This window comes from Nylanderia fulva, unplaced genomic scaffold (genome assembly GCF_048542155.1).
Source record: "Nylanderia fulva isolate GAGA-0341 unplaced genomic scaffold, ASM4854215v1 Scaffold17, whole genome shotgun sequence".
Lineage (NCBI taxonomy): Eukaryota > Metazoa > Arthropoda > Insecta > Hymenoptera > Formicidae > Nylanderia > Nylanderia fulva.
In genome coordinates, this window is record NW_028189945.1 from 4624938 (window position 1) to 4650625 (window position 25688).

The 25688-nt window shown below is 33.1% G+C and overlaps 2 protein-coding genes across 9 annotated transcripts in view; one reads left to right on the forward strand and one right to left on the reverse strand.

Moving 5' to 3' along the window:
- Positions 1–25688, forward strand: part of ClC-a (chloride channel protein 2) — a 56053-nt gene that overhangs the window by 21638 nt on the left and 8727 nt on the right. For 6 of the 8 annotated variants that reach the window (XM_029320094.2, XM_029320095.2, XM_029320097.2 and 3 more), the window contains 15 exons: positions 4931–5216; positions 5782–5993; positions 6164–6684; positions 6799–7033; positions 7146–7308; positions 7546–7776; positions 8003–8226; positions 8320–8511; positions 8690–8832; positions 9113–9287; positions 9361–9588; positions 9694–12539; positions 14565–14769; positions 15489–15593; positions 17610–17821. In XM_029320094.2, coding sequence (XP_029175927.1) covers positions 4931–5216; positions 5782–5993; positions 6164–6684; positions 6799–7033; positions 7146–7308; positions 7546–7776; positions 8003–8226; positions 8320–8511; positions 8690–8832; positions 9113–9287; positions 9361–9588; positions 9694–9870 — 2787 coding nt within the window. In that variant the 3' untranslated portion in view covers positions 9871–12539; positions 14565–14769; positions 15489–15593; positions 17610–17821. Of the gene's footprint in view, positions 1–1056; positions 2222–2246; positions 3688–4930; positions 5217–5781; positions 5994–6163; positions 6685–6798; positions 7034–7145; positions 7309–7545; positions 7777–8002; positions 8227–8319; positions 8512–8689; positions 8833–9112; positions 9288–9360; positions 9589–9693; positions 12540–14564; positions 14770–15488; positions 15594–17609; positions 17822–25688 lie in introns of those variants that run through there. The other 2 variants (XM_029320098.2, XM_029320092.2) reach the window with 2 other exon arrangements.
- ninaB (neither inactivation nor afterpotential B) lies at positions 10550–15830 on the reverse strand. Its single transcript, XM_029320087.2, has 10 exons — positions 15032–15830; positions 14506–14756; positions 14276–14422; positions 13964–14105; positions 13621–13771; positions 13179–13408; positions 12908–13090; positions 12387–12803; positions 12196–12294; positions 10550–12111 (listed from the first exon to the last, which is right to left on the reverse strand). The coding sequence occupies exons 1-10, from the start codon at positions 15149–15151 to the stop codon at positions 11941–11943; spliced, it is 1911 nt and encodes a 636-aa protein (XP_029175920.2). The 5' UTR covers positions 15152–15830; the 3' UTR covers positions 10550–11940.

Below are 25688 nucleotides of genomic sequence, written 5' to 3' on the forward strand. Positions count from 1 at the left end.
GTGCAGTTTAACTACGGTGTGGTAACGATTCGCATCAGTCATCGTAATTAACCAGTTGATCGGTTGCCAACTGATTGCTAACGATTTTCACGCCCGTCGCAATTCGTGTAAACTAGGAACTTTGGCGACATATGTTTTTCAAGAGTGTTCCTTATAAACTTTCACGAAAAAAATTAGCTGTCCCTATATTATATATTTTTAAACTATAACTAAAAAATATTAGTTACCGTAACTAAAATTTAGGCATGATAACTAATTTTTTTCCGTGTTGTAATGTAAAATCTTTCTTCCTTTAATTAAACGTGACGCAAAATCGAGACGAATAATTGCGCCAATTATTAAATACAAATTAAACTTGTTAGTTGGTATTTAATAATTTTAATAATTGTTCTATAAAGTATTAACATTTAAATATTAAAATTTAATTAAAGTTTTATAATATTTTTCTTTGTATAGCAAGTATAATATTTATTGTTCGATTTTGTTTCGTTTTTCGCAATGTATGGAATTTTGACTTATTAATTTTATGCAAAGTGACCGAGGCAAGTTTCAGGAAATACGAATCTCTAATTGTGTACACCCGCGTATCAATTCGCTTGATAATACAAAGTACGAGCTTTGCAACCTCTCTCTAAGCAACGTTTTCACGCGCGTGAATAAGCTCTTAAGGACTCGTTAACGGACACGCGTGACCAGCATGAAAAGCTCCTGTTATCGCGATACACACATACATATATTTTATATATAGAATTAAGAAGCTGCATCTCTCGGTGTGTGCATTTCCGGAATTTGCACGTATCAAGAGAATGCAATTTCGGGATGCACACATCGAAATGTGTGTTCTTTTTCTATCGCAGTGGTTCTTAATCTTTTTGAAGTTACGGAACACTTTTGATTATAAGAAAAATTTGCGGAACACCAACATCATTAAGATTATAAAAGTAATAACAAAAATATGCATGAATATATTTTTTATTATAAAAATTATACAGTACAAATTATGTAACAGTAAAAAATTTTTAATTTAAATTTAAATTTAAAAATAATATTCATAAAATTAAAACAATTGTAGTAGTTTTTTCTATGTATTGGTATGCCGTGCTTTCATAATTTCGCGGAATACCACGGTTAAGAACCGCTGTTCTATTGTATTGATGAATAATGTGTTCATAAAAATTCAAATAATAAAAATAACACTATAATTTATGAGATAAATGGATTCCGATAATTTGATGAAATCTGACGCGATATTTATTTTCGAACCGATTCATCATACGTATCGCCAATCGGTCAGGCCTAATTACTAAAATTGGATTAGGGGCCGATTGCCCAGTGGAACGTGGTCGCCATTGACGTCACGATTGTATGCACAGTCGTCACTCAGGTGTCCTGTTTCAATTTAGTGAACTTACCAAATCTTATCTAATAGTACTTATATTTTCATATTTGAATTGATTGCTTTATAATTAAAACGAGCGTCTAAATGGCATTTCCGTTTGTGATAATTAAAATACCCGACTATGTCAGGCAAAAATAATTTTTAACAATGCAAAAACAATTACTAGGTTCTAATGTTATACAAACAATTAATTCGAAAGCTTGAAGAACCGTTTGCAGGATTTTAATGCATATAAACTAATCTGATAATTCAGACAATGCGAATTATTTTGTACATTAAAATTCTGCAAACGGTTCTTGAAGCTTTTGAATTAATAATTTGTCAATTTTGTAGAATCTATGATTAACGAAATTGATGGAGATAACTGAAATTTGTTTTATTTAATTTATTATACAATCATAATCTCAGACTGATAACGCGATGCGTCCATCGTATGCATTTCTATCAAGAAGTCCGAGAAGTTTTATCGGTGCCAAAATCGTATCAAGGTATCGTCAGTCAAGCTCGAGATCATCAACGCCGCGGCCGAAATCGAGACTCTTATCGCGATACTTCTTGTTCTACGAGATAATCTTGAAAATAATAACGCCTTGAGCATTTAATTCCTCGCGAAAAAGAGGACGATGTCAAATTGTCCAGATCGAACAATCCCTCGCAGATTTCTATCGACACTCTCGCACGTCGTAATCATTTTTTATCATTTCGAAACGCTTTATTTTCAATAACATGCACGATCGATTACCGATCAGTCGAGCTGTGAGCAACATAAACTGGCAACAAGTGGATAAATAAACCGAGATGACACGTGCCAAGTTTATGAATGTAAGTATGATTTGGATAATATTAAAGTTATAAAATAATCGTGAACGATAACATCAAGTAATACTAAATAAATAAGACAGCGAGACAATCTCGTATCGGAGATATATTTTGGATCACTATTACGAGGGACTTCGTAGAATAAATAAATCTATCATTGAAGAGATATATTATTATACGTGCGCGATAAAATCTAATTTCGAAAGATACGATTTTACGTAGGCGTGCGTAGACAATATAAAGAGAGGACATCTGAAAAACTCACGCGCATTTTCGCGACATTAGATGAAACATTGCGACTTATTCGGCAATAAACAATAGGATTTCGCCCTGTCGACGCAGGCTGGGCGACGCTAAAAATAAGGATTTTGACGGTTGCCAAACTTCAACAAATATTCCCGCTGAGATTTGAAGCAGACATTCACAAGACATTCAGTTTGCGTTCGTATGCACATACGCATAGGTGCATTTGAATTGTTTGTCGGGAATAAAAACTACTATTTCTCGGAATAATATCTGCACGCACAATCGTGAAAAAAATACTCGCACATAACTTGCCGCAAGTTTATCACGAATCGCTCAAATCGTTCGAGCTCGCGAATGTAAAAAATGTGTCGAAAAATACAAACGCGTAAGGATGGCAAACGATTTCAAAATTTATCGGTGGCGAATAAAATTATTGAGCAGTGAAAAGACTTTTCTACAAGGTGACACATTCGATGATGTAAACAAAAAATGGTGCGGAGAATTTTTGTTACAAAGGAAATGATTAAACAAAGACAGAGAGACATTTTTTTACGTGATATCTTAAACGAAATTTGCGAAATGAACGAGTCAAAAATTTATTGCCATATCGAGAAATCATTAAACAGCGAAGAGAATAGATCGCGCAGAGATAAATAAAGTATTTTTTCACATTCTTCGATTCTCACTAATTCTTATTTATTTATTTGTCATTCTCAAGGTGATTAGAAAAATGCGCAAACAATGAACAATAAGGATCATATATATCAAAACTTTCTTGTTCCGAGCCTTCGAAACACTGACTCAATGACAATAAAAATCTTTTTATGAATATATTAAGTTTCACAATTTCTTTGAACTATCTCCGAATGTAATGACGATAACGATAAGGCGATAATCACCTTTTAGAATCTACTTTTACCGTTTTAGTTAGTTGAAACTTACGTTAGAACTTCATACGTTTGCCCGAGACTGCAGTAGATTTTTATATTCCGGAATGTGAAAAATAAGGAAGAACATATGATTCCGGTGCGATCCTGACTTAAGAAATGTTCGATAACTCGGGGAGATCCTTAAATGACTTAAACAATTCGATTTCCCGCGAATCAAATAATGGAAGTATCCAGTCCTCGACGCAATCTGCGGGCTTTTTCGCTCATTGTCAGTTTCCCACGCCGACTTTGGTCTTGAATAAGGCGTACTTCGTTTGTAACGACAGTTATCTCGTAAGTGCATGCCTGCATAAATTTATTCCATCTCTCACGACGATAATTTTTTCCTAGCGCATTATAAATAATTTCATTAGATTATGTCTTAATAATAATAACGAATTATCGGTCGTCACTCGAGAGACAATTTACGATAATGAATCAACACACAGACAATCATAACGCTTTATAAATAAGCTTCATGTGTTTCTAGCATGTTTCATTACTAGTTTTTGTGTTGCAAGTATATTTTAGATTTACAGTGAAATAGATGGGATGACATTGAAAGAAAATTGCATGAATTGCAATTGCGAGCTTAAATTAATCTTTGCACAATTAATTGTTTGCAAGTTTTTGTCCGAGAAATTTGTTATCATGCGCGAATATATTATTAATCGATCCGGATGCGGTCGATTTTGTGGATAAGATAAAAGCGTATTCCTTTTTTTCGATAAATAATATCCGCGCGAAAAATAATTTTGGATACTGTCGTTCTTTAGTTTTAAATCAGTCATCTAAATTTGCACATCATTATTATTTTTTTTCGTTGATTGACGCCATAAAAACATCTTAAATTGATCGAGCGAATAATAAAATGTCGATTATCTTTAAAGACAAATCTATCAAAATCGAAACACCGCGTCAAATTATTGATTGATAACAGATGCACGTGAAAAATATGAATTATATTTTTATTTGTCTCGTTTTCTTTTCTCTGTGAAAAAAAAATTAATTTTCTTTATGATAGAAATCTGTCACTTTTATAAATAAATAATGCTATGCAAGATCGTATTATATGTCTCACTCTCGTATATTTTGAACTACAGCTGTTGAATAAAAATAGAAAAATTTAGATTATATTTTCGGATTCAACACTAGATGTATTAAATGCGATGCAAAGTATTTTACGAAACATATCTGAATATATTACACACGGAGTTATCTAATTTAAAGTAACAACTCGAATGTAATCGTCTCGCGCGCGAATCGATTAATCAGCATCGCAGGAGGGAACGATATAGGGTGCATTCGGGGAGTTTTATCTAAAATTTCGTCCTACTTCATTTAAAATTCCGCAATCATTTAAAGTGAATTTAAAGTAACAACTCGAATGTCATATCGTCTTGCGCGCGAATCGATTAATCATCGCAGGAGAAACGACATAGGGTGCATTCGGGGAGTCTATTTGGCTATTAGCTCACATCATTCTCCGTCCATTAATGTCCTCATGCGATCATAATGCCTAAACGGCTGCCTCCAGATGTATGGTCGCTATACGAAGGACCTGGGTGAGTACGCGAAGGAAGAGGCACGCAGACTGAAGTACCACGAGAAAGCGAGACGCAAGTATGACAAGACGAGAGCCGAGGACCTGCGAAAGTCTCGACGGGGTCCCTTGTGCCGGAAATTGTTAGCCCTGCTGGCCTTCGCTTGGAAGCACACCGGTGCCCGGCTCGGCGAGGACTGGGTCTTCCTGGCCCTTTTGGGGATCATAATGGCGCTCATCAGTTACGCCATGGACCGCGGCATCTCCATGTGCAACAACGGTCAGTCTACTTGTCCTGTTAGGCGATAGAATAAATATTAAATAATATCTTCAATTAAATTTAATTATATAAATATCTTAAATATCCTCTCATGCGTTGAATAATATATACGGAGCAATTTTGATTACAATATATATATATATATATATATATATATATATATTATATAATGTTTAGATAAATTATTTTCTTATATATATTTTCCTCCGTAGAAAATAAAATAAAAATTGTGTTTTTTATTTGTGCAATCAGCATATGACTTTAAATAGAAAGCAATTGTAAAATCTGAAAATTATTAGTCCTAGTCTACAAAGGGTGATTTAAAGTAATTTAAGCACTAAGTTTTATGACTAAAAGCTCCAACCTGCAACGCATTTCTGGCCTTAAATGGCCTTAAGCTCTATAATCTCTATCTTAAATCTTCTTAAATCGCTTTAAATCACCCTTTATAAACTATAGGAGTTGGTCGATAAAGATCGAAAGAAACAGAAAGATTTTTAGAGAAATATTAGGAAATAACGCGATCTCGTTTCGCGATGCGCTGACAATGATCTCGTTACACCAGCCAGGATATGGCTCTATCAGGATCTTACGACGCATCCGGCCCTCAAGTACTTGGCCTGGGTGTCGATGCCCGTGTGTCTCATTCTCTTCAGCGCTGGTTTCGTACACATCGTCGCACCGCAAAGTATCGGCTCTGGGATCCCGGAGATGAAGACCATTCTACGTGGGGTGGCGTTGAAGGAATACCTGACCTTTCGAACCTTGGTCGCCAAGGTTGGTTAAACAATTCATATAATCCATCTTCATTAAAATCCTCGAGAAAATGAGTTAATCTTAGAGCGCGCACGCAAATCATAGTGTTGCATTATAACTTTTCTTTTAAAGTCCCTGAAAAAGAATTCGAAAGACAGGGGAGCGATAAAGATCATCGTGATATGTCAAAGGTTATTGGCTTAACGGCGACTTTGGGATCGGGGCTGCCGCTTGGCAAGGAGGGTCCGTTCGTGCACATCGCCAGCATCGTCGCGACGCTTCTCTCGAAACTGGTCACGAGCTTCCAGGGTATCTACGAAAACGAGAGCAGGAACTGCGAGATGTTGGCCGCGGCTTGCGCGGTAGGAGTCGCCTCCTGCTTCGCGGCGCCGATCGGCGGCGTACTCTTCAGCATCGAGGTCACCACGGTATACTTCGCGGTGAGGAACTACTGGCGTGGTTTCTTTGCCGCGGTTTGCGGCGCCACGATGTTTCGCCTGTTGGCGATCTGGTTCCAGCGCGAGGAAACCATCACGGCGATGTTTGCCACCAGCTTCACCATGGACTTTCCCTTCGATCCGCAGGAGCTCTTCGTCTTCGCTCTGATCGGTGTCGGCAGCGGGCTGCTGGGCGCCTTCTACGTCTGGCTGCACAGACAATACGTCATCTTTATGCGGAAGAACAAGAGCATGAACAGCTTTCTACAGAAGAAGTAAGTTACTCGAAAAATCGCGTAAATCGTGATTTTTTAAATAATAATGATAGTCGTATACGAGGAATCTTTTATGGGATGTTCCATCAAGAGAGATATTTAATATACTTTTAGTCGCTTTCTGTATCCCGGCATCGTGTCCCTCCTAGTCTCGTCCGTGTCGTTTCCTCTGGGACTCGGCCAATTCATGGCCGGCGATCAGAATACGCACGATCAGGTTCACGGACTCTTTACCAATTTTACTTGGACGCGGGAGAATCTCAGCGTCGAGGAGATGAGTATCGTGAAGCACTGGTCAACGCCGTATACCGACGTCTTTAGCGGACTCCTTAGTTTCGTTTTAGTCACTGTAAGAAGATTTTATTTCATACTCGAGATACAGTCTTGTTGAAATTATTCTTAAATATATTTATGATAAAAAAATAACGAAGTAATGCGATAAAAACGAATTTTGCTTTCAGTTCATTTTTTCTATCATAAGCTCAACGGTGCCGGTACCATCTGGAATTTTTATCCCCGTCTTCAAAATCGGTGCTGCATTAGGTAGAGCAGTAGGCGAAGCGATGGCACTCTGGTTTCCCTATGGTGTGCGGTATGGCTGGATAAATTCAGCTATTATACCAGGTAATTTAGTTAAACATGCAATTATTTATTATATATAATATATTAGGTTTACTTTCTTCTTTACATAAAAAGAGAATAGATTGCACACATTCAGAATATAATATGAAATAAAAATTATCTCATATTGCTGAAATATATCGAATATAATTAATATCATGGAGGATGCAGGCTCAATATTTTATATCGAGCAATTTAATTAAAAAAAAGTTTGATCTTTTGTGAAATTAAATTATACAGGTGGTTACGCCACAGTGGGCGCAGCTGCATTTTCCGGCGCGGTGACACATACAATATCCGTCAGCGTCATCATCTTCGAGATGACCGGTCAGATCACTCACATTGTACCCATAATGATAGCAGTGTTGATTAGCAATGCTATCGCCGCGCTTCTGCAGCCTAGTATATACGATAGCATTATTCTTATCAAGAAGTTACCTTATTTGCCCGATCTGCTACCATCCAGTTCAGGTACTTCTTCTTTCTCTCTCTCTCTCTCTCTTTTTCTCATTCTCAATTAATTCAATTTATTACGAACTTTTTCCAACTAATAAATTAATATTATACGCTCAATTAATATTACACTAATTCCATTATTTCGTAAAGCATTTCGTTTGGAATGATTGGTAAGATAATTCTTAACTTGTTGCGAATTTATCGTGAAAATGATTTTTTAAAAAATGATTCTTAATTGTAGGAATGTATAATATTTACGTGGAGGACTTTATGGTTCGTGACGTGAAATACATATGGCACGGTATCAGCTATCAGAACCTGAAAGAGATACTGAAGGAGAATCGCAAGCTTCGTGGATTTCCGCTAGTGGATAATCCGGATTCCATGATATTGCTTGGATCGATTCAGAGATTACAGTTAATCAAACTCATCGAGAAACATATCGGTCGCGAGAGAAGGTTGCAGGTAATGAAACTTTTAACATCTTGCGGGAATTTATATGAAATTGTGTTTCGCACTCTTCATTTTATGTTACATTACGTGTTTGATGTGTTTAAGGTCGCGCAAAAATGGCACAAAGAGGCGGAGGAAAGGGCGCGCGAAGAAATAGAACGACAATTGCGGGAACAAGAGAGAACGAGAAGGCCTTCGAGATTCGAGGTCATCCCGGCACCGGACATTCTCAAGATGCAGCGGCAGAGTGTTAATGATCTAACGATGTCATCAAACAACAGCGGCGGTCCTGATCATGTGAGTCACACGTTGTCGTTTAGTTGATTTTGACGTCAATTGATAAACGATCGGGGCCGCGTATTATCGTTCTAGAGCGTTTTTTTTACGGTTGTTCCTCTCTGTTATTTCACTTTTATTATATTTATAATCCTCTTGAAAAATTAACATATTTTTCTATTTTTATCTTTTTTTTCAGCATACATACCATACACCAATATTCGGTTCGCAACCGAAGAAGTCGATCCTGAAGAAGACAAACTCTTTCACTCTAAAAGGATTCAGTCCGTTGGTCAGCCCGGCTGTGACACCCTATACAACTGTTACAGGCGCGGAAAGCAGGCGAGTTATTCTCTTTTTATTTATATTATTATATTTTATATTTATATTAATTTATATCTTCTTTTTAAGTATGTGTTTTAATGTGAGTTAAAAAATTTTGAGTTTGACATGTCCCTTCTCGATTTGCTTTTTCTTCAATATTTTATTTTTTCAATAAATATATATCATAAATGTGTAAAACAAAAAATTAATTCTTAAAATAAAAAATAAATACGTATATAATATATAGAAATATTAAATCCAAATAGTAGTTATATTAATATAATTATTCATATCTCAGGATACGCTTGGCGTTCGAAGCAATCTTCCGTAAATCCGCCACGTTGCAGGATGTGGATCCCGATCCAGAATTGGGCAGCGGTACTAGACGCAGTGATAGCCATGAAGCCATTAATGTGACGCCACATACGCCTATGTTGGCTCCAAGTCCGGCAACATCAAAGAAAGTCCAATTGGTGAGCAAAGTTCTTTGATTACATTTTTTACAGACGAAAAATAATGTTCACACATTTTTTGTGTATTAACTAGCCTCGAGAAAGAGTGATAGACATGTCGGCCGAAGATCAAAAACGGTGGGAGGAGAGCGAAATGGCACTTGAAGTGGATTTCTCGAGGTGTCACATCGATCCGGCTCCCTTCCAGCTAGTTGAGAGAACGTCTCTGCTGAAAGTTCACAGTCTCTTCAGCATGGTCGGTGTAAATCACGCTTATGTAACTGCTATTGGCAGATTGGTCGGTGTCGTCGGATTAAAAGAGGTACGCATGTTCAAAGATTTAATCTAGATATAAGTAATATAAACGCTCGATTATATAAAAACGATAAACAGATTTGATAAAATTAATAAAAATGTTATTTTGCAGCTGAGGAAAGCCATCGAAGATGCAAATGCCGGGATTCTGCCGATGCATCCTGAATCGCATATCGCCGAATCGATCTCCAGCTTAGCAAAGAGCGAAACGGATACAGAGAGCAACAAAAACATCAGCGCGATGAACTCCATAGATTCCGTAGACTGTGAGAAAATGGATAAAGTTTAAGGGAGCCGAATCGAGATAAGTGAAAATTTTGTGATAGCCACGTCGTTGAGTCATACGACGTGACCTGAATAATGCGAAAACTGTTTTACTAATCCTTATTCCCTTCCTTTCATGGTTATTCGCGCGATTCGAGCGCTGGAGCCGAAATTACGCAATCGTATAACAATATTAATTCTTAAACACTTCTTTCTCGTACTTAAACCTAAGATAAAAGATCGAGAAAGTCCTAAGAAAAGCCGCAAGATAGTATTAAACATGTGACCATTGTATTCCGAAATTTTTTTATTTTATTTTAACATAATATCGAATTAATCAAGTGACATGATTGCGGGACATGTTCGCGTTCACGATTGTAGATAATTTTTATAAATCGAATAAATTCATAAGGTTTCTCGACGGACGATTTACGTAGGAAGGAATATTGTGTAGAGAGAGAATTTATATTTTTCTGTTATATTTAGGTAAATTATAATAAGATATAATATGCGTGTACATATGTATACATATGAGAACGCTTACGAAATCGGAGCACTTCATCGATATATGCGATAGCAGTGCTTGAACTATTTGCTAAACTGTAATCGACAGCAAATGAATTTAGTTGCAGCGAGTCGTATATGTTCGAACTCGCTAAATATCTTAGTTGAAGACTCGAGCTAAGAATATACGAGTTTACGAATATGCTGTGAATCATAAATTTAATTATATAAGGTAAGTTTCTTTTCTCTTTCCAAATACAAGAGTCTCGGCAGAGCGAAAGTGACTCGAAGTGCCAAACGCAGTGTGACACTACACTTTCCTTCGGGACACGAAATGCATAATTTATATTATGAACCAATGTTAATTTTACATGTGAGACCATCAGGAATTGTATGCCAATGCTCCCTTAGCTAGAAATTATCTGACCATGGTTGTGCCAGACTATTATTTATTAATATAATTGTTAATTAGTGTTATTTAAGGTAAAAGCTGTGTTATAGATCAAACTTTGCAAAAAACAATTCTCTTTTATTCTTTACGCGATACTTATACATAGAAGCAATCAGAGAAAAGTGTTTCAATTGGATCAAGTGTATCTATTGGATTTATTTTAAGAGCAACTCTTCAACTTGCATTTATTCTCATAGAATACAATTATGTAACTTGTAAAAATCAAGCGCATGAATTTTATTTCTTATTAAAAAATCCAATTAATATTAAAAACTTATAGAATCCTACAAATTTTCAAAGAATTTGTATTATATTATAAAGCACAATTAAAGCTTCAGCATTTTATATATTTTCAAGATATCAAAAATATTTTCATAATTCGCTATTAGAAGATTATTTAGATGAAAGATTAGATACGTCGAAGAATTATCATTCTAGTAATTTTTGCGCACAACAGAAACGATATGCTATTTTATCAATATTTATAATTATTATATAGATTCAATTTTGGCAACATTTAATGCATGTTTTACATTCCATTGGACAAAATTTTCACTTCGTTAGATAGTATGTGCAACATTACGTTGCATCGTCGCGTTGTACGCGATAACACTATTTGCCATTGTAAATACACTACACTTATCGTCAAAGACATTAAATAATTTATTATTATCTATATGTTCGACAATATTGTATATATATATATATATATATATTAGATTCCATTTTTTAAATATTAAAACACCAACAAAAACACAACAAAAGAAAAATTGTTGTTACAAAGTGTATATGGTATGATACTATATTACATGATTCTCGATACAATAATATCAAAATAAGATTCTTTCTTTCTCGATTATAAAATTAATAAGATTTACAATTAGTTCATTTTATTTCAATCTACGACACAATAATTATTTTCACGTACATATATATACGTTATGTTCAACACTTGTCATATACATATCTTCGGAAAGATAATCACATTTACGAGGACAAATAATTTGCTAAAGTTGCTATGTTGCAACTTTAAACATTTTAATAAAGACCTTTTAAAGAAAGAAAGAATCTTCTAATCAAATAACATTTGTATGTGTATAGTCGACAATCCTTTTGTTAATCCTTTTGTATCCTCTTTAATTATTTGTCCAGGCTGAACCAACCGTGCAAACATTTAGGCACTGGCCCAGACGTGTCAAAAGTAGCTCTCGCGACTTCCGTAAATGTCACAGCATCCAAGATTAATAGACCGACCCTAGTCTCCTCTTCCGCCCACACCATAGAGCTTACAACCACACCATCGTCCTCGTTCTGGATGGAGAAGGCAAAAATAAAATAACAAGAAATAATTAAGCAATTTTCCCTGTACAATATATAAAGCTCACAAAATGATACCTTTCCGTTCGGATCCGGCACGAAAATTGGTTCACTAGGATAAACACCTTTTTCTTCCCACGTTTTCTTAGTCTTTTGGTAAGTATCGACTTTGATCAGCTGAAAATTAAATTAATTTTATTTATGTCAAATAAAAATGTTTCGAAAAATTCATTGTTCGATTACAGTAAAAATTTGAAGAATGTACTAACTGTTCCGGGATTGTCCAAGTCCAAGTCGCAGGAGATCGCATAAAAGTATCGATACTCCTTACCAAGATGGGAATCAGCATTTATCCGTGGAGTCTCACAACCGACATCGCAGAGGAGCTCCGGTTTTACGAAGATTCTACCATCGGGAACCAAGTGAGCGGCCGGCTTTCTTCGTAGAACGCTTCCACGCTCGTCTCGCCAGCATCTGGATTTATCACTGTACTCGTCTGTATCACCGACAATTTCCGTATTGATATTAATCACATCCTGGAATAGCTGTAACTTCTGATGCATCTTTCTAATCATAATGAGATTGTACTGCGACGATATGTTAGGCTGCAGTTCCCTCATCGGAAGGATGAAACGCAACGGTCTGGCGCGAAATAGTTTGCCGAAGTCGGGGTCTTCGTGCATATTCTACGTGATAACAGAGAGTTGACGATAGAGTTTTCAAAATTCAAAAGTTGTCGGTGTTGTATAAATCGCACTTTCGTTGCGGAAAATTTGCAAAATGTCTATACCTTCATTGCATCAATATACATGTACTCCAACATCTTCGGATCCCGATAACAGCATATGTCGAGCACGACGTATTCCTTGTCGCGGGTCTCGAACTGATTGATAATGTGAAGGTAGAAAAATGTCTCCGCGACAAAAGTTTTGACCAGTTCACCAGTTTTCCTCGAGAGCACATGAATGAGCGTCTGATAAACGAAATTAAATGTATAGTTCAATTTTTCGTTCTATCGATAATTATGTAATTTAATTAAGGATTTTTATATGAAAACGTACGTTTTCGTTTTCGTGCCATTTGAAGGAATTTATCATTGGTTCTTTCTTTATGCGATTAAACGCCATTCCGATGAAGGAGATCGCCAACGGTTGTTCCACAATGATGAAGTAATTGTCGGTGATGCCGAAAGTGTGCATGTACGATGGATTCAACAGCCACCTGCTCGGTACGCTGGCTACAATTGTTGCTTGATCGAACATGGACAGTTTTTTCTTCTCTCCGGAATCATCTAGAGATTCGTAGAGAATTATATTCAAATTACAGAACTTAAATAACGATGTCTCTCTTTCTCTTTAGTCCATTAATCCACGTCATACAAAATTTTTTCAAGTCCAAAATTTAATTTTTCTTCACGCGATCATTGATTTCGGTTTTGCAGTAGACCTCCCTACAAATATTTTACTTCCAAAAATGTCTAATATATAAAAAAATATATCTTACCAATCGTCGTGCGTGGAGGATAAAAGCATACGACGTTGTATCGAGGTCCTAATGACGTTAAACTTAATCCTACATTGTAAACCGTACCATCGGCCATAACATGAGGATGTGAAGTATGATTTACGATGTTAACATATTTCGACACGTTTACCTGCGAGAAGAAAAACAATTCTTATGAAAAAAAATTGTTTTACTATTTTTTAATACTTTTTAATACTTTTTATTATTAGAAAATTTATTTAAATTTTATTTTAATTTACTGATAAGTTATAACTTTAAAAATTAATAATTATAAATTATTAATTTATTAGTTAATATGAAAAGAACATTTGAATGTTTTTACCTTGCCTGTTGTTTCTAAAGTTTTTGGATCAATTCTATGTATTATTGGAGCTTCCGCGAATGTATAATATTCATCACCGAAAGGATACACCGTGATCATAGAATTGTCTGACATTTCATCTGCTTTGAACATAGTGGACACTCTGAAAAGTTATAAGTTATAACATACTTAAAAAAATATAATATGAGAAAAACAAAACATAATTTGTGTAAAGCATCGCGAGAGTAATAACATATAATTTTCTCTTTGAATTAATCGTTACATTTATTTATTTATTTTAATTAGAATTATCTTTTCCTGTTTCTCTTTCACCTGTGAAAAATACTGTGACAAGGATCCGGCGTCGCGCAAGTACCAAATTCAGTGAAAACTATCCTTTGAGCAGTCATGTTTCTCTTATATACTTCTGTTTGAACGAATCGTCGCTGATAGGTGACTTTTCCATTTGTGATACGAAATCTGTAGAATATTTAAATTTATTCGTATGTAAATTAAAATTTATCGCAAATTCTTACCGTCTTGTATTTTATCATAAAACTTACTTATGTAACAGGGCAGAACTGTCGAACAGATGTTGATAACGATGTTCGCCCACTTTCAGATTACCCGGACCATTCCGCAACAGGGTGCCGGTCAACCACGAGGGGATGCTACCGACGATTTTGCTCGATCGGAGAGGCTCGATCACTTCCTTCTCACAACTCCTCATCCATATCGAATCATCGCAATTGGGATAGTAACATGTATCCTGATCATCTGTCAAGTCATCGTCCAGTATTCCACTATCATCACGCTGTAGTTCAAAGGTACATTACATCCGTTTCATGTATGATGCATATGATGCCTTGTTTAACATTTGGTGAACAACAAGGATAATTATGATTTCATGCAGGATGCACATGATGCATCATTTATCCTTGTGCATTATGCGCATTATGTATGAAATGGAATGTACAATCATATGTTAATGCGTACAAGTTTATTTTATACTCCCATTTTGTACACCCAACTATCTGCGACGTCTTTATATATATATCACTTATCGTATAATGATTTTCGGAGACTTACATGAAATTCAGTAACTTGCAATAATTTCCCGCACTTTGCATCTTCAAAATTATCCATCACGCTTGGCATATGAGATAATGATTCGTCGAGTGGTGTCACGAGACAATTAATGTAATCCATTTGGAATCTCTTATTTCGTACGGCAGATTGAATTTGATTATATTTGATTAAAGCGACCGTCACAAATTGTACGGATTATATATAATTATATATATATATTCTTCCAAATTTAAATCAAAATTAATTTTTATTTAATATTAAATTTACTTTCAGATGTATTAATATCTTTAGATAATTTTATTTTCGAATTTTCATTCGTTCGCAGAAAGATAATCCAATTTTTCTTATAACACACTTGAAGTCGGATTACGAATCACGATACGATTATATAAGACACACACAATTTTTAATTTTTTATATTTAATTTTTATGTGAAAAATATATATATATATTTTAGTCACACGTCTTCCTCCTCTTCGTCCACGATAACGTTGTGATCGATCGCTGCTGGTTCTAATACGAGAGGTCTCAAAATCGCGAAGAGTATCTGATGCAGTCTTAGGTGAGTGAAATCCATATATCATTCGCGGTGCACGTTTCGACGAGGAATAACATCCGACCACGGATCTACTGAATAAAATGTATATCATTCGCGGTGCACGTTTCAACGAGGAATAACATCCGACCACGAATCTGTCGACCTTAGAAGCGATTCTATCCTTGGGTTTTTTTTTAATCCGATTTAACGAGCAAGACTATTTGTGATGATTGAAGCCTCTGATCGCGGCTTACGTGCAGTAATACGCAGTTATTATGTTGACGTGGAAAACTGCTAATATGTGTCATACAGGTCAAATAAATTACATATATTTTACATTAAATTATAAATTAATTAGGAATCATATTAAATAATTAGGAATATATATATATACACTTTTGAGATTAATATACACTTTTGAGATATTTTATTTAATAGCAAATTTTGAATTATTCAATTTTTCCATTATACAGGGTGTCCGGTAACTAACGGACCAATGATTAAGGGCGGATTCTCTGGCCAATTTGGAGACGATTTTTCCTTAGCAAAAATATTGAGAAGTCAATAATTTTCGAGTTATAAGCGATTGGAAAAAATGGGTCTTTTGAAAACTAAACGTTTTGCAGTTAAAAGTCTAACATAATTACATTCTTCAGTTAATTTCAGGTAGAGTTTACTATAATAAAATTTTAATTTGAGGCTTAATTATAAAGATACATAATGACAAATATTAGAAAGTTGTAAAAAATGATGACCTTTTTCGACATTTTTGCTGAGGAAAAATCGTTCCCAAATTGACCAAAGAATCCATTTGTAATTGTTGGTCCATTAGTTACCGGACACCCTGTATATAAATTATCATAAAAATTAATATATATAATATGATATAAATCGATTATATTTTCTTCAACATCGATATGCAAGTTTTCTATTTTACCGACCGTTTAGCGTTGATGGTACAGCAAATGACCTATAGAGGGCACTATAAGTATATTTTGGTCGTCATCGTCGCCATATTCATTTTAATCTCTATTCTGCTTCGGAAGTGCGAGTACGACGCGGTAATGAGTCTACGAATAATTATACCTGCCAATTAAATATCCGCTCAAGCTCCACATCATTATAAGTAAGAATATACACTTGTTCTCTTTTATAATACAGTTATGATAATAAGCAGATGAATGAATAAGTTTTCGAAAAAAATGCAATTAATATTTACCCCTCTCTTTCTCTCTCAATGCGATAATTTTATTTCCAAATAATTGACACGAGCAACAATAAATAGATTTCTCTGAGATCTCATTTGTTTTTAGACTGTATTTGTCATCGAATCTTCTCTTTGCTCTTATTTAGCGACATTAGCGATATGTTAAATTTTAAACCAAGTTGTTGTTGAATAGAATAAATTAGCGTTGCGACATATAGTTTGTCATTGTAATGTTATATGTACAAATCATGCACCCATCTCGTCATAATCTTTCACGCAGCGCGTTTTTACTCGATTATTTATTACTCAGTTATTTATTTAAGAGCCATTACTTATCGATAAAATGTCCTCCATCAAAGTACTGACTATATATTTATATATTATATAGTATTATGCTTTTGCTCTTTCTCCTGCACTTGAAATATGCAGGTTGTGCGATATGAACAGACCGGAAATATCGATCGAAATTATTAATTACATAACCGTTTACGCCAATTAATTGCACTCATTTGCCTCCGCAATAATTTGCACACAAAATCGAATAAAAAATCTCAAGTTTTATATAACACACATAAAATCTTATGCAAATTCTATACATATATATATGTGTATATATATATATATATATTAATTGATTATATATGAACAATTTTGGAAAAAGATTTGTGATACGAAAATGTAAATTTTTAGATAAACAAATATTACAAAGAATTATCTCATAATTTTTCTCATTTTACATATACAATAAATATATATATAAATAAAACAAATGCAATTGGACACTGGACAGAAATCATATATATATGTTCATCATTTTTTGTTGGTCTTTATAGGAAACAGAGACCTTTGTCTCATCACGAAGACGACAGATGGGTGCCGCTTCACTTCCAGCAAATATTCCGACACAATGACACAAGGACAATGAAGTCAAACGTCGTCGTGTGGGGACGAATACAGACGACGACCTGAGAAATTGATGGCGTAATCACAAAAAGAGCACAATGATGATCCGGTCCGCTTATTACACTGGACAAAATAATTTGTGGTGAGTTATTGTTATTCTAGAATTGCAACTTCTTCTTGTTATAATTTTTTTCTTCTTTTCCTTTGGTCGCGAAGACGGAAGGAAACAGTTAAAAATACAAAATTATCAAAATTAAAAAGGTAAAATGGCAAACATTTTTAATGTCAAATTCTTTGATACAACATATACAGTCACAAACTTTTACTTTTTTTTTTTTTAATATAAATTTATATTTATTTATTTAGACCCACATATTTGTCGAAAGATTTGGAAATAAAATTAAAAATTCAAGGATTTCGGAAAATGGATATAAAATGTTTAATTATTCGTGTGTACTTATGCATCTATTCATATAGACTGAAATAATTGCTGAATGGTATTTACACGATGTTATATGATATTCACACAATGTTCATTGAAAAACGTCATCATTTTCGTAACATGTTAACATATGTGACTTTATTATTGAGACGTTAAATTTAAACACCTACTATTAAAATTGATATTATCCGACCAGATAAAGCCTTTGCAATTATTGCATAAACATCCTAATTATACTCGTGATAAGAACAAAATGCAACTATAAATGCAACAGGTATGTGGATCACGTGTATATTTATGATTGACGGAATCGAGATAAAAGCGAAGAGACACTTGCGCTAGTTTTGATATTTTATTCATAAAAAAAATATTAAACTTTTCAAAGAATGATGGCAAAAAGACCTGTTTTTTTGTTCATTTTATATAGGGTCGAATTTTGGGACTTCAAATCTTCAAATTTCAAATCTTTTTTTATCCCAAATAGTATATGATGAGACATTAATCTTAGAGAAATTTCAAGATGAGCATAGGCACGGTTCCTTAGATATGAAGAAATGAAAGTGATAATTTCTCATAAACCTGATTAAAAATCATCATTTTCCTCCTTGTATCTCTGGAACCGTGTCTATGCTCATCTTGAAATTTTACTGGGATTAATGTCTCTAATGTGTGTCATCTAATAATACTATTTGCCATGAAAAAAAGTTTGAAATTCGAGGTCCCAAAAATAGGCGAAATTTATTGCTATCACTCTTTAATTACAATTATTTTTTAAATTAAATAATCTTAATTCGTTATCGAGAAATATTAATACTAAAACAACACAACAAAGATCTAACTTTACTTTTACAAATCGAGGGAGGAAACTAAATAATGATTTTTAATAATTAAAAAAATTATTTTATTTTAGAATTATTTGATAGAAAGAATTTAAATAAAATCTAATACGAAACAAATTAAATATCAAATAAAAATATCGATATGTAGCATATTATTTTTATCTCTTGCTCTGTATCTACTTTAATTTATTCTAACGAAAATCAATTTATAATATGAAAGTTATTAATATACTCTTCACGATATGTAAAGATACGTACTTAGTTACACGCGTGTGTAACGATTGCAACGCGTTTTCCGCCTGTCAGTGTTTCGCGTCGCGCGCGGAATGTATTGTTTACCAGAGTAGATCGTGCACATGCTCACACCACGTGGCAGTCACGTGCAGGCGAGGCGAGATACGTGTCACGTGAGCGCGAGCGCGCGGCCCGCGCCAATAAAGTCAAATTAATGCCACTACATACTCGGTGGCTGAAAAATCGTCATTCTCTTTTAAAGTCCTAGTTCTTTTTCCTTTTCGCTCGCATGAAGAATATCTCGTTTTTTAAATATTTTTTTCTCGATATTTTGAAGTGTTAATTTATTTTTTTTATAACGACAGAATTAACATTACTTTGAATGAAATAATATAACTAACAATCATTTATTCTCTTAAGAGTATGATAGAACGAAAATAAATAAGAGATGAGAAAATTGAGTTAAGATAAATAATTCAAACAACAAAAATGAACATGATAATTAGGATTTGTAAATATAGATACTAAGCCCGAATAATCCATAAATGAGCGCGGTAATTGATTCTTTTTTACAATACAAATACGATGAGCACGCACGGTAGTCTCCTTAGAAATAAATTACATACATACATTCGTCGCGCATTGTTACATTTATTACTATAACATTGCATATCTCGTAATTCTTTTACTCTTCAATTTTTTCTTTTATTTTATCCTATACTGTTCGAACTATAATTAAATGTTATCTGCTTTCTTTGTATCTTTATTTTTATCTGCTTGCTTTATATATTGTTCTTTTTATAAATTAAATATATAAATTAAAATATAAAAATGCAAGGACGAATACATACCATAAATATTTTGATCTTATAGTTTTTTTTAGCGATTATTGATATAACGAATAAGTCATAATAACACAGTTACATGCTTAGCTTATATAATCGTAAAAATGTATCGATAAGATATATTTATTTTTTTTATAAAAAACAGCATTTTAATTTATAGTACTATTTAAATAAAATTATATCAAAATCTAAAATAGTACATATTTTGAAGATAATTTTTATGGAAGTTAATCGCAATTAATTTATAGTATAATTATAGTATCATAATTATCTAGTAAGAAATAACGATATTATATTAAACCAAAGTTGTATATCAAATAGATTATACAATTGTAGCGCATTATTATTCTATTTATCGGGTTTATTATATTGAGGAAGAAAAAGCCGCAAAAAACAATTGTTTTTTGTCAGGTACATTTTGCAAATTGATACAGCAAGTTGAAGTGCAATATATATAGCGTATCGCATATTCGCATATCGATGTTATCCACTTATCATAATGTCGAGAATTGTCGGTCAAGGTCGCGAGAAATACATTCTTAATATTCATAAACTTAACAATTCGATATATCGATTTTAGCTGTTTCACGTTTGAGTTAATAGCTGTGGATTCTCAGCTATTGTCTTTCAGTTAATAACCAAAAGTTTTTTATGGCATCAGATATAAGATGTCATTTCTCAAATTTCAAAAACACAAAGAGAAAGATAATATTATATATCTTTAATAAAATACACTGAAAAAAATTTGTTTAACTTGATTAAATCTTTCAACTAAATTACTATTTTGTTAATTGAACATATATTAGTATTTAAGTCAAATATACGTTTTGTTAGATTTGGGATATTTAATTTAAATATTTATTATCAATTAAAATAATATTTAGTTGGAAGGTTTAGGGTTTAGTCAAGTTAACAAATTTTTATTCAATGTAGCTATTGTTAGAACTGTATCTATAGAAAATCTTTGATTAAACTACATTCTCAAAATTGCTATCAATATATATTTTGAAACAAATTTTGATGTTTTAGAATTATGCCAATAATTATATAGTTCTACGATTAAATTATTATTCCATTATTCGTGTAGCTATATAATTCATTCGAAGAATTTCTCAAATTACTGTAATTCAGCGTATGTTTTTTTGCGCTTGGCAGTGCAGATAATACGAGATCGAATAGGCAATTAATTCTGATAGCGTAAATGTCAATTTCCAAGAAAAACTTTTGTCACTCGAATATATCTCACCCAGTATATCCGAGATATCCTATATTTTAGAGAGAGACACGCACTTTCAGCTCTTTCATTTATAGTATTTGTCGCACGATGAGTGGCTTCGCCATAACGAGCTTTTGAGTCATGAGCACGCGCGTCAATTTCTATACTTTTATCGAATTGTTTACTCCTTGCATTTAACGAGATTGCTCGGTGCGATTAATTAATGGTGCTCATCCCATTGACGCGTTCCAACTCGCTAATTAACGATGAGAAAGAGAAAAAGAAAGAGAGACGGAGAAAGCAAACGGTGTAATATCGAATCCAATTTCATTTCGAACGTCTCTTTATTGCATAAACGATAATTAAAGTTTAACGTAAAAAAAGACTATAAATATAAGCGTGCTTAAAGATAGGAAATTTAAGATGAACGGATAAATTTTTCTCGTTTTTGCAGTTATGTGTTTCAAATAGTATTATAATTATTTATGTGCGTGCAGAAACACTTTTTATATTTGTTTTTTTTTTCTATTCGTTTCGAGCACATTTATTTATTTTTTATTGGAGCAATAACTGGCAACTTTCTTTTTGCACTATAAGTATTAATTATCGCTAATTAAAACCTCTATAAACGAGATAATATTAAGTACTTAAGCAGCCAGTTAAAATTCTAATTGCGTGCATAAAATTCGCGTTTACACTTTCTTATAATTTGTACAATTAAAAATATTATTTATTTGATTTTGATGATTCAGCTAAATATGCAATCACTGACAGAAATCGAAGATAATAATTTCAATCAATAACATTCAATAAATTTGTCATTGAATTAAATGCTCCATTTAATTCCCTGTTATATAGGTCGATATCTGTTTAATATTGCGATTATCGTGCATATTATGAGCTTTATATTACCTCGCAACTTATTAACTCGCCATTTTAATCGTTCAATTATACTAGATAATTGAGATAATTCGCAATCGCTATTACTCATCGTATAAATATTAAATAAATGATTTTGTATTAGTACAAAGAAATGGTAAGATTATGTCTCTTAAATAATATTTGATAAATTCCTAAAATGTATTACATATATGCTTTTTTATGATTTTATAATACTAACACATAGAAATATCTCCAGTCAAACAGAATTAATATGAGCTGATAAATGAACAGATGTTTGTGCGTTGAATCTTTTATTTTTTTTTTAATATGATTAGTCTCCAATAAAGGTATCAATGTCATTTTTGCAAAGTGCGTAAGATTGAACGCACGAGAGAGAGATTTTCAAATAAAATATCGGCAAACTCTGAAAATTTTACATTTATGTATTACGCAATGACTATATTTCTCGTTTACCTCCGCGCATATATATATATAATTTTAACAATTTAATTTATTTTCTTTAAAAATCTTAACTTGTCTTCATGTAATTTTTTTTTAATATATAACGATCTCGATATCTTAAAAATTACACGCGAAAAGATTATTATTATAATCGCTTTAAATATCTAGAAATATGTAGACATAATATTACACACTGAAAGAAATGTGAAAAAACTTAACTAAACCTTTCAACTAAATATAATTTTGTTAATTGAACACATAAAAATATTTAAATTAAATATATTTGACTTAAATACTAATATATGTTCAATTAACAAAATAGTAATTTAGTTGAAAGGTTTAGCCAAGTTAACAAATTTTTCTTTTTAGGGTACAAATATGTTGGTATTCATTAAGCAAATCAATTTGCTTTTGGATTAATATAAATTTTTATTGTGTTTATAACTTCCCGATTTTCTTCATTTCCACTCGTCTTCATTAGTTTACAATTTAATCTCTCGACAGCATTTATTACTGATCCGAGAGGCGAGGAAATAATTTTTTTCAAACTCGTCTTTGTTAACACACCTTAAAAAAATACCGTTTACGAGAAAAATGACAGTCCGTCTACCATATGTCATCGCGTGTCAAGAATAAACAATTCGCTGTTTCTATTTTTATCCATTTGACTGTACGGAGTGTTAAATTAAAATCGTATTAAAGTTAAAATTAATCAAAGGACATAATTTCATCATCTACTTTTTCTTCTTCGAGAGATTTGCTCTAATTTTTTTCAAGCGTTTAAATGCTCCAAAACTAGCCGGCGTTTTCGATGCTTTCATCAGAGAAAAATTCGATTTCAAATCGGTCCAGGAATTCGAATGTAGCAATAATTTTTCGGTGATACACCGTATAGGTATCGAGAATTATACAGACATAGATTCGCGACTGCGTGTCAATCTAATTCAGCACCATCTGTACAAATCTGTAATGGCAACAGCTTCGCGCAATTCTGGACCCGCCGAGTTCCAGAGACCCGTTGACGCGCTCAATTACGAATGTCCGTAAATAACTGGTCGATATTGACGCACAACAAATTGCACACGCGCATCAGTGAATTTCCATTCGGTTGCTGCTGCTGCTTTTGCTGTCGGCTGGTGTCGACAGGTGCCGATTGCGATAGTGAAAACTATTTGCCGACTTCAGCTGCGAACATGTCGAGCGAACATTTATACATATGTAGCAGAATCGAGACTCTGACAAATAAATCGGTTCTCTTCATCTTTTTTCGATCTGCATAAAAAATATTTCTTAAAATTGTTAACATAATTTTTGTGAACATACTTATAGAAATATTATACACACATGACTGACGTAAAATATAAGCATCATAAAGAATCGCGCAAAGCATTGCACGAATAAGCGATAGTGAAAAATATTCGAAGAATATTATATAAAAATAAAAAATATGTTTTGGTCGTTGCTAATATTACTGTAAAATTGAAATTTGTCATAAGAATATAAGATAGCAAAAGAATAGTCAAATAATGAAAATTAAATTTATAAACTGTCGATGAGAAAAAAGACAAGATGTATGTGTATTATATTGTAGCGCGATATCTTCTTAAAGAATTTATAAATCTGTTTATAAATTCTCCTCGCGCGATATTTCTTATATTTTAAACAGATTGTTATCTGTCTTAATCATAGATTACATAATAATAATAGAACGAATAAGACTACGTGTATTTATTCACAGAATACAACGATTTAAAACTTGATACCGCAGTTATATAAATTTCTTCGCAGACTATTTTTACAATGCAAATTAAATATGTTCTTTTTTCACGTCTCAATAGCAAAACATACAATGAACAACTTCGAAACGATCAGCTCATCCAGTCTAATCAAATTATATAAATCGTTACGATTAAAATCACCTGCATCACCGTTTTTCGATATTTAAGGAAGTCGATTAAATATTTTAATAATCAGAATAGTGCTGAATTAATTTCGTACAATTTTATTTACAAAGTAATTAAATTCGAAGACTTCAACGTGTATTGCACATTTTCCGCATGATTACTTATTAATTATTATGATTATTTTTGTAGGAGTGTATAAAAGGATAAGATAAACTATGTTCAGTTATAGTATAATGAAAAAAATAAATAATATGCATAGAAAGCAACAAAGTCCAAAAAGTGTTAATTTCGACAGAATAGGTGTTGTCATTAAATATCTTATTTGTTTCGATGTATCTTATCGATCGCTATCATGCAGCACGTGACATAACTCCAAATTGTTATGAGCGGACCTTTTTATTACTCTTATCGATTCTCGTGACACCATTCAACGATAATCACCATAAATCCAATAGTATAATTGACAGTTTCTCGTTCTTCGCGATGAAAATCGCGGATAAATATTCGACTTATCATCTATATCGAGATATCTTTATCAAAAGGACATGTACTGAAAATAGTACAATTAAAAATAATATGCACAGATAAGGAAAGCGGGCTAATACGATACGCAAATTATTTTTTCTCCTCAAATATTATTTATTGATAAGAATAACATACACACTCAAATTTTGCATTGAAAACAATCATATGGACAAACGCTGATTAGAGCTATTCGTTTTACTTGCTATACATTAAATTCACGATGAATCATAATCACTTGGGTAAAATGGAACAAAAATATATTAATTTATCAACAAATATAGCATTTAATTAAATTTAATAAAAACAGTGTTTAACGAAAATAATGTATTTTCTGATTACATGAAAAAATGATTAAATAAATCATACGTAAATTACATATACATGTCCGTATCGTATTGCGCTTCCTCATCGCGAAGTCGATTAGATTCGCTTCTTTTTTTCCCACTATGTTTATGCATGATTCATTATATTCGGAGACGGAAAGGCAAAGCTCGCGCGGTCACTCCCGATTCGGTGCATCATTATAGTTAGGCACGAGTCAGCCTGGCGTCACTTGATGATTCCGTTTGACTGACGATGACGTATGAATAACGCGCGATTAGATCACGATCCACCCGCTGCTCCTTGCGATTATCGATCCAGTTTCTTTTGCGTGCATCA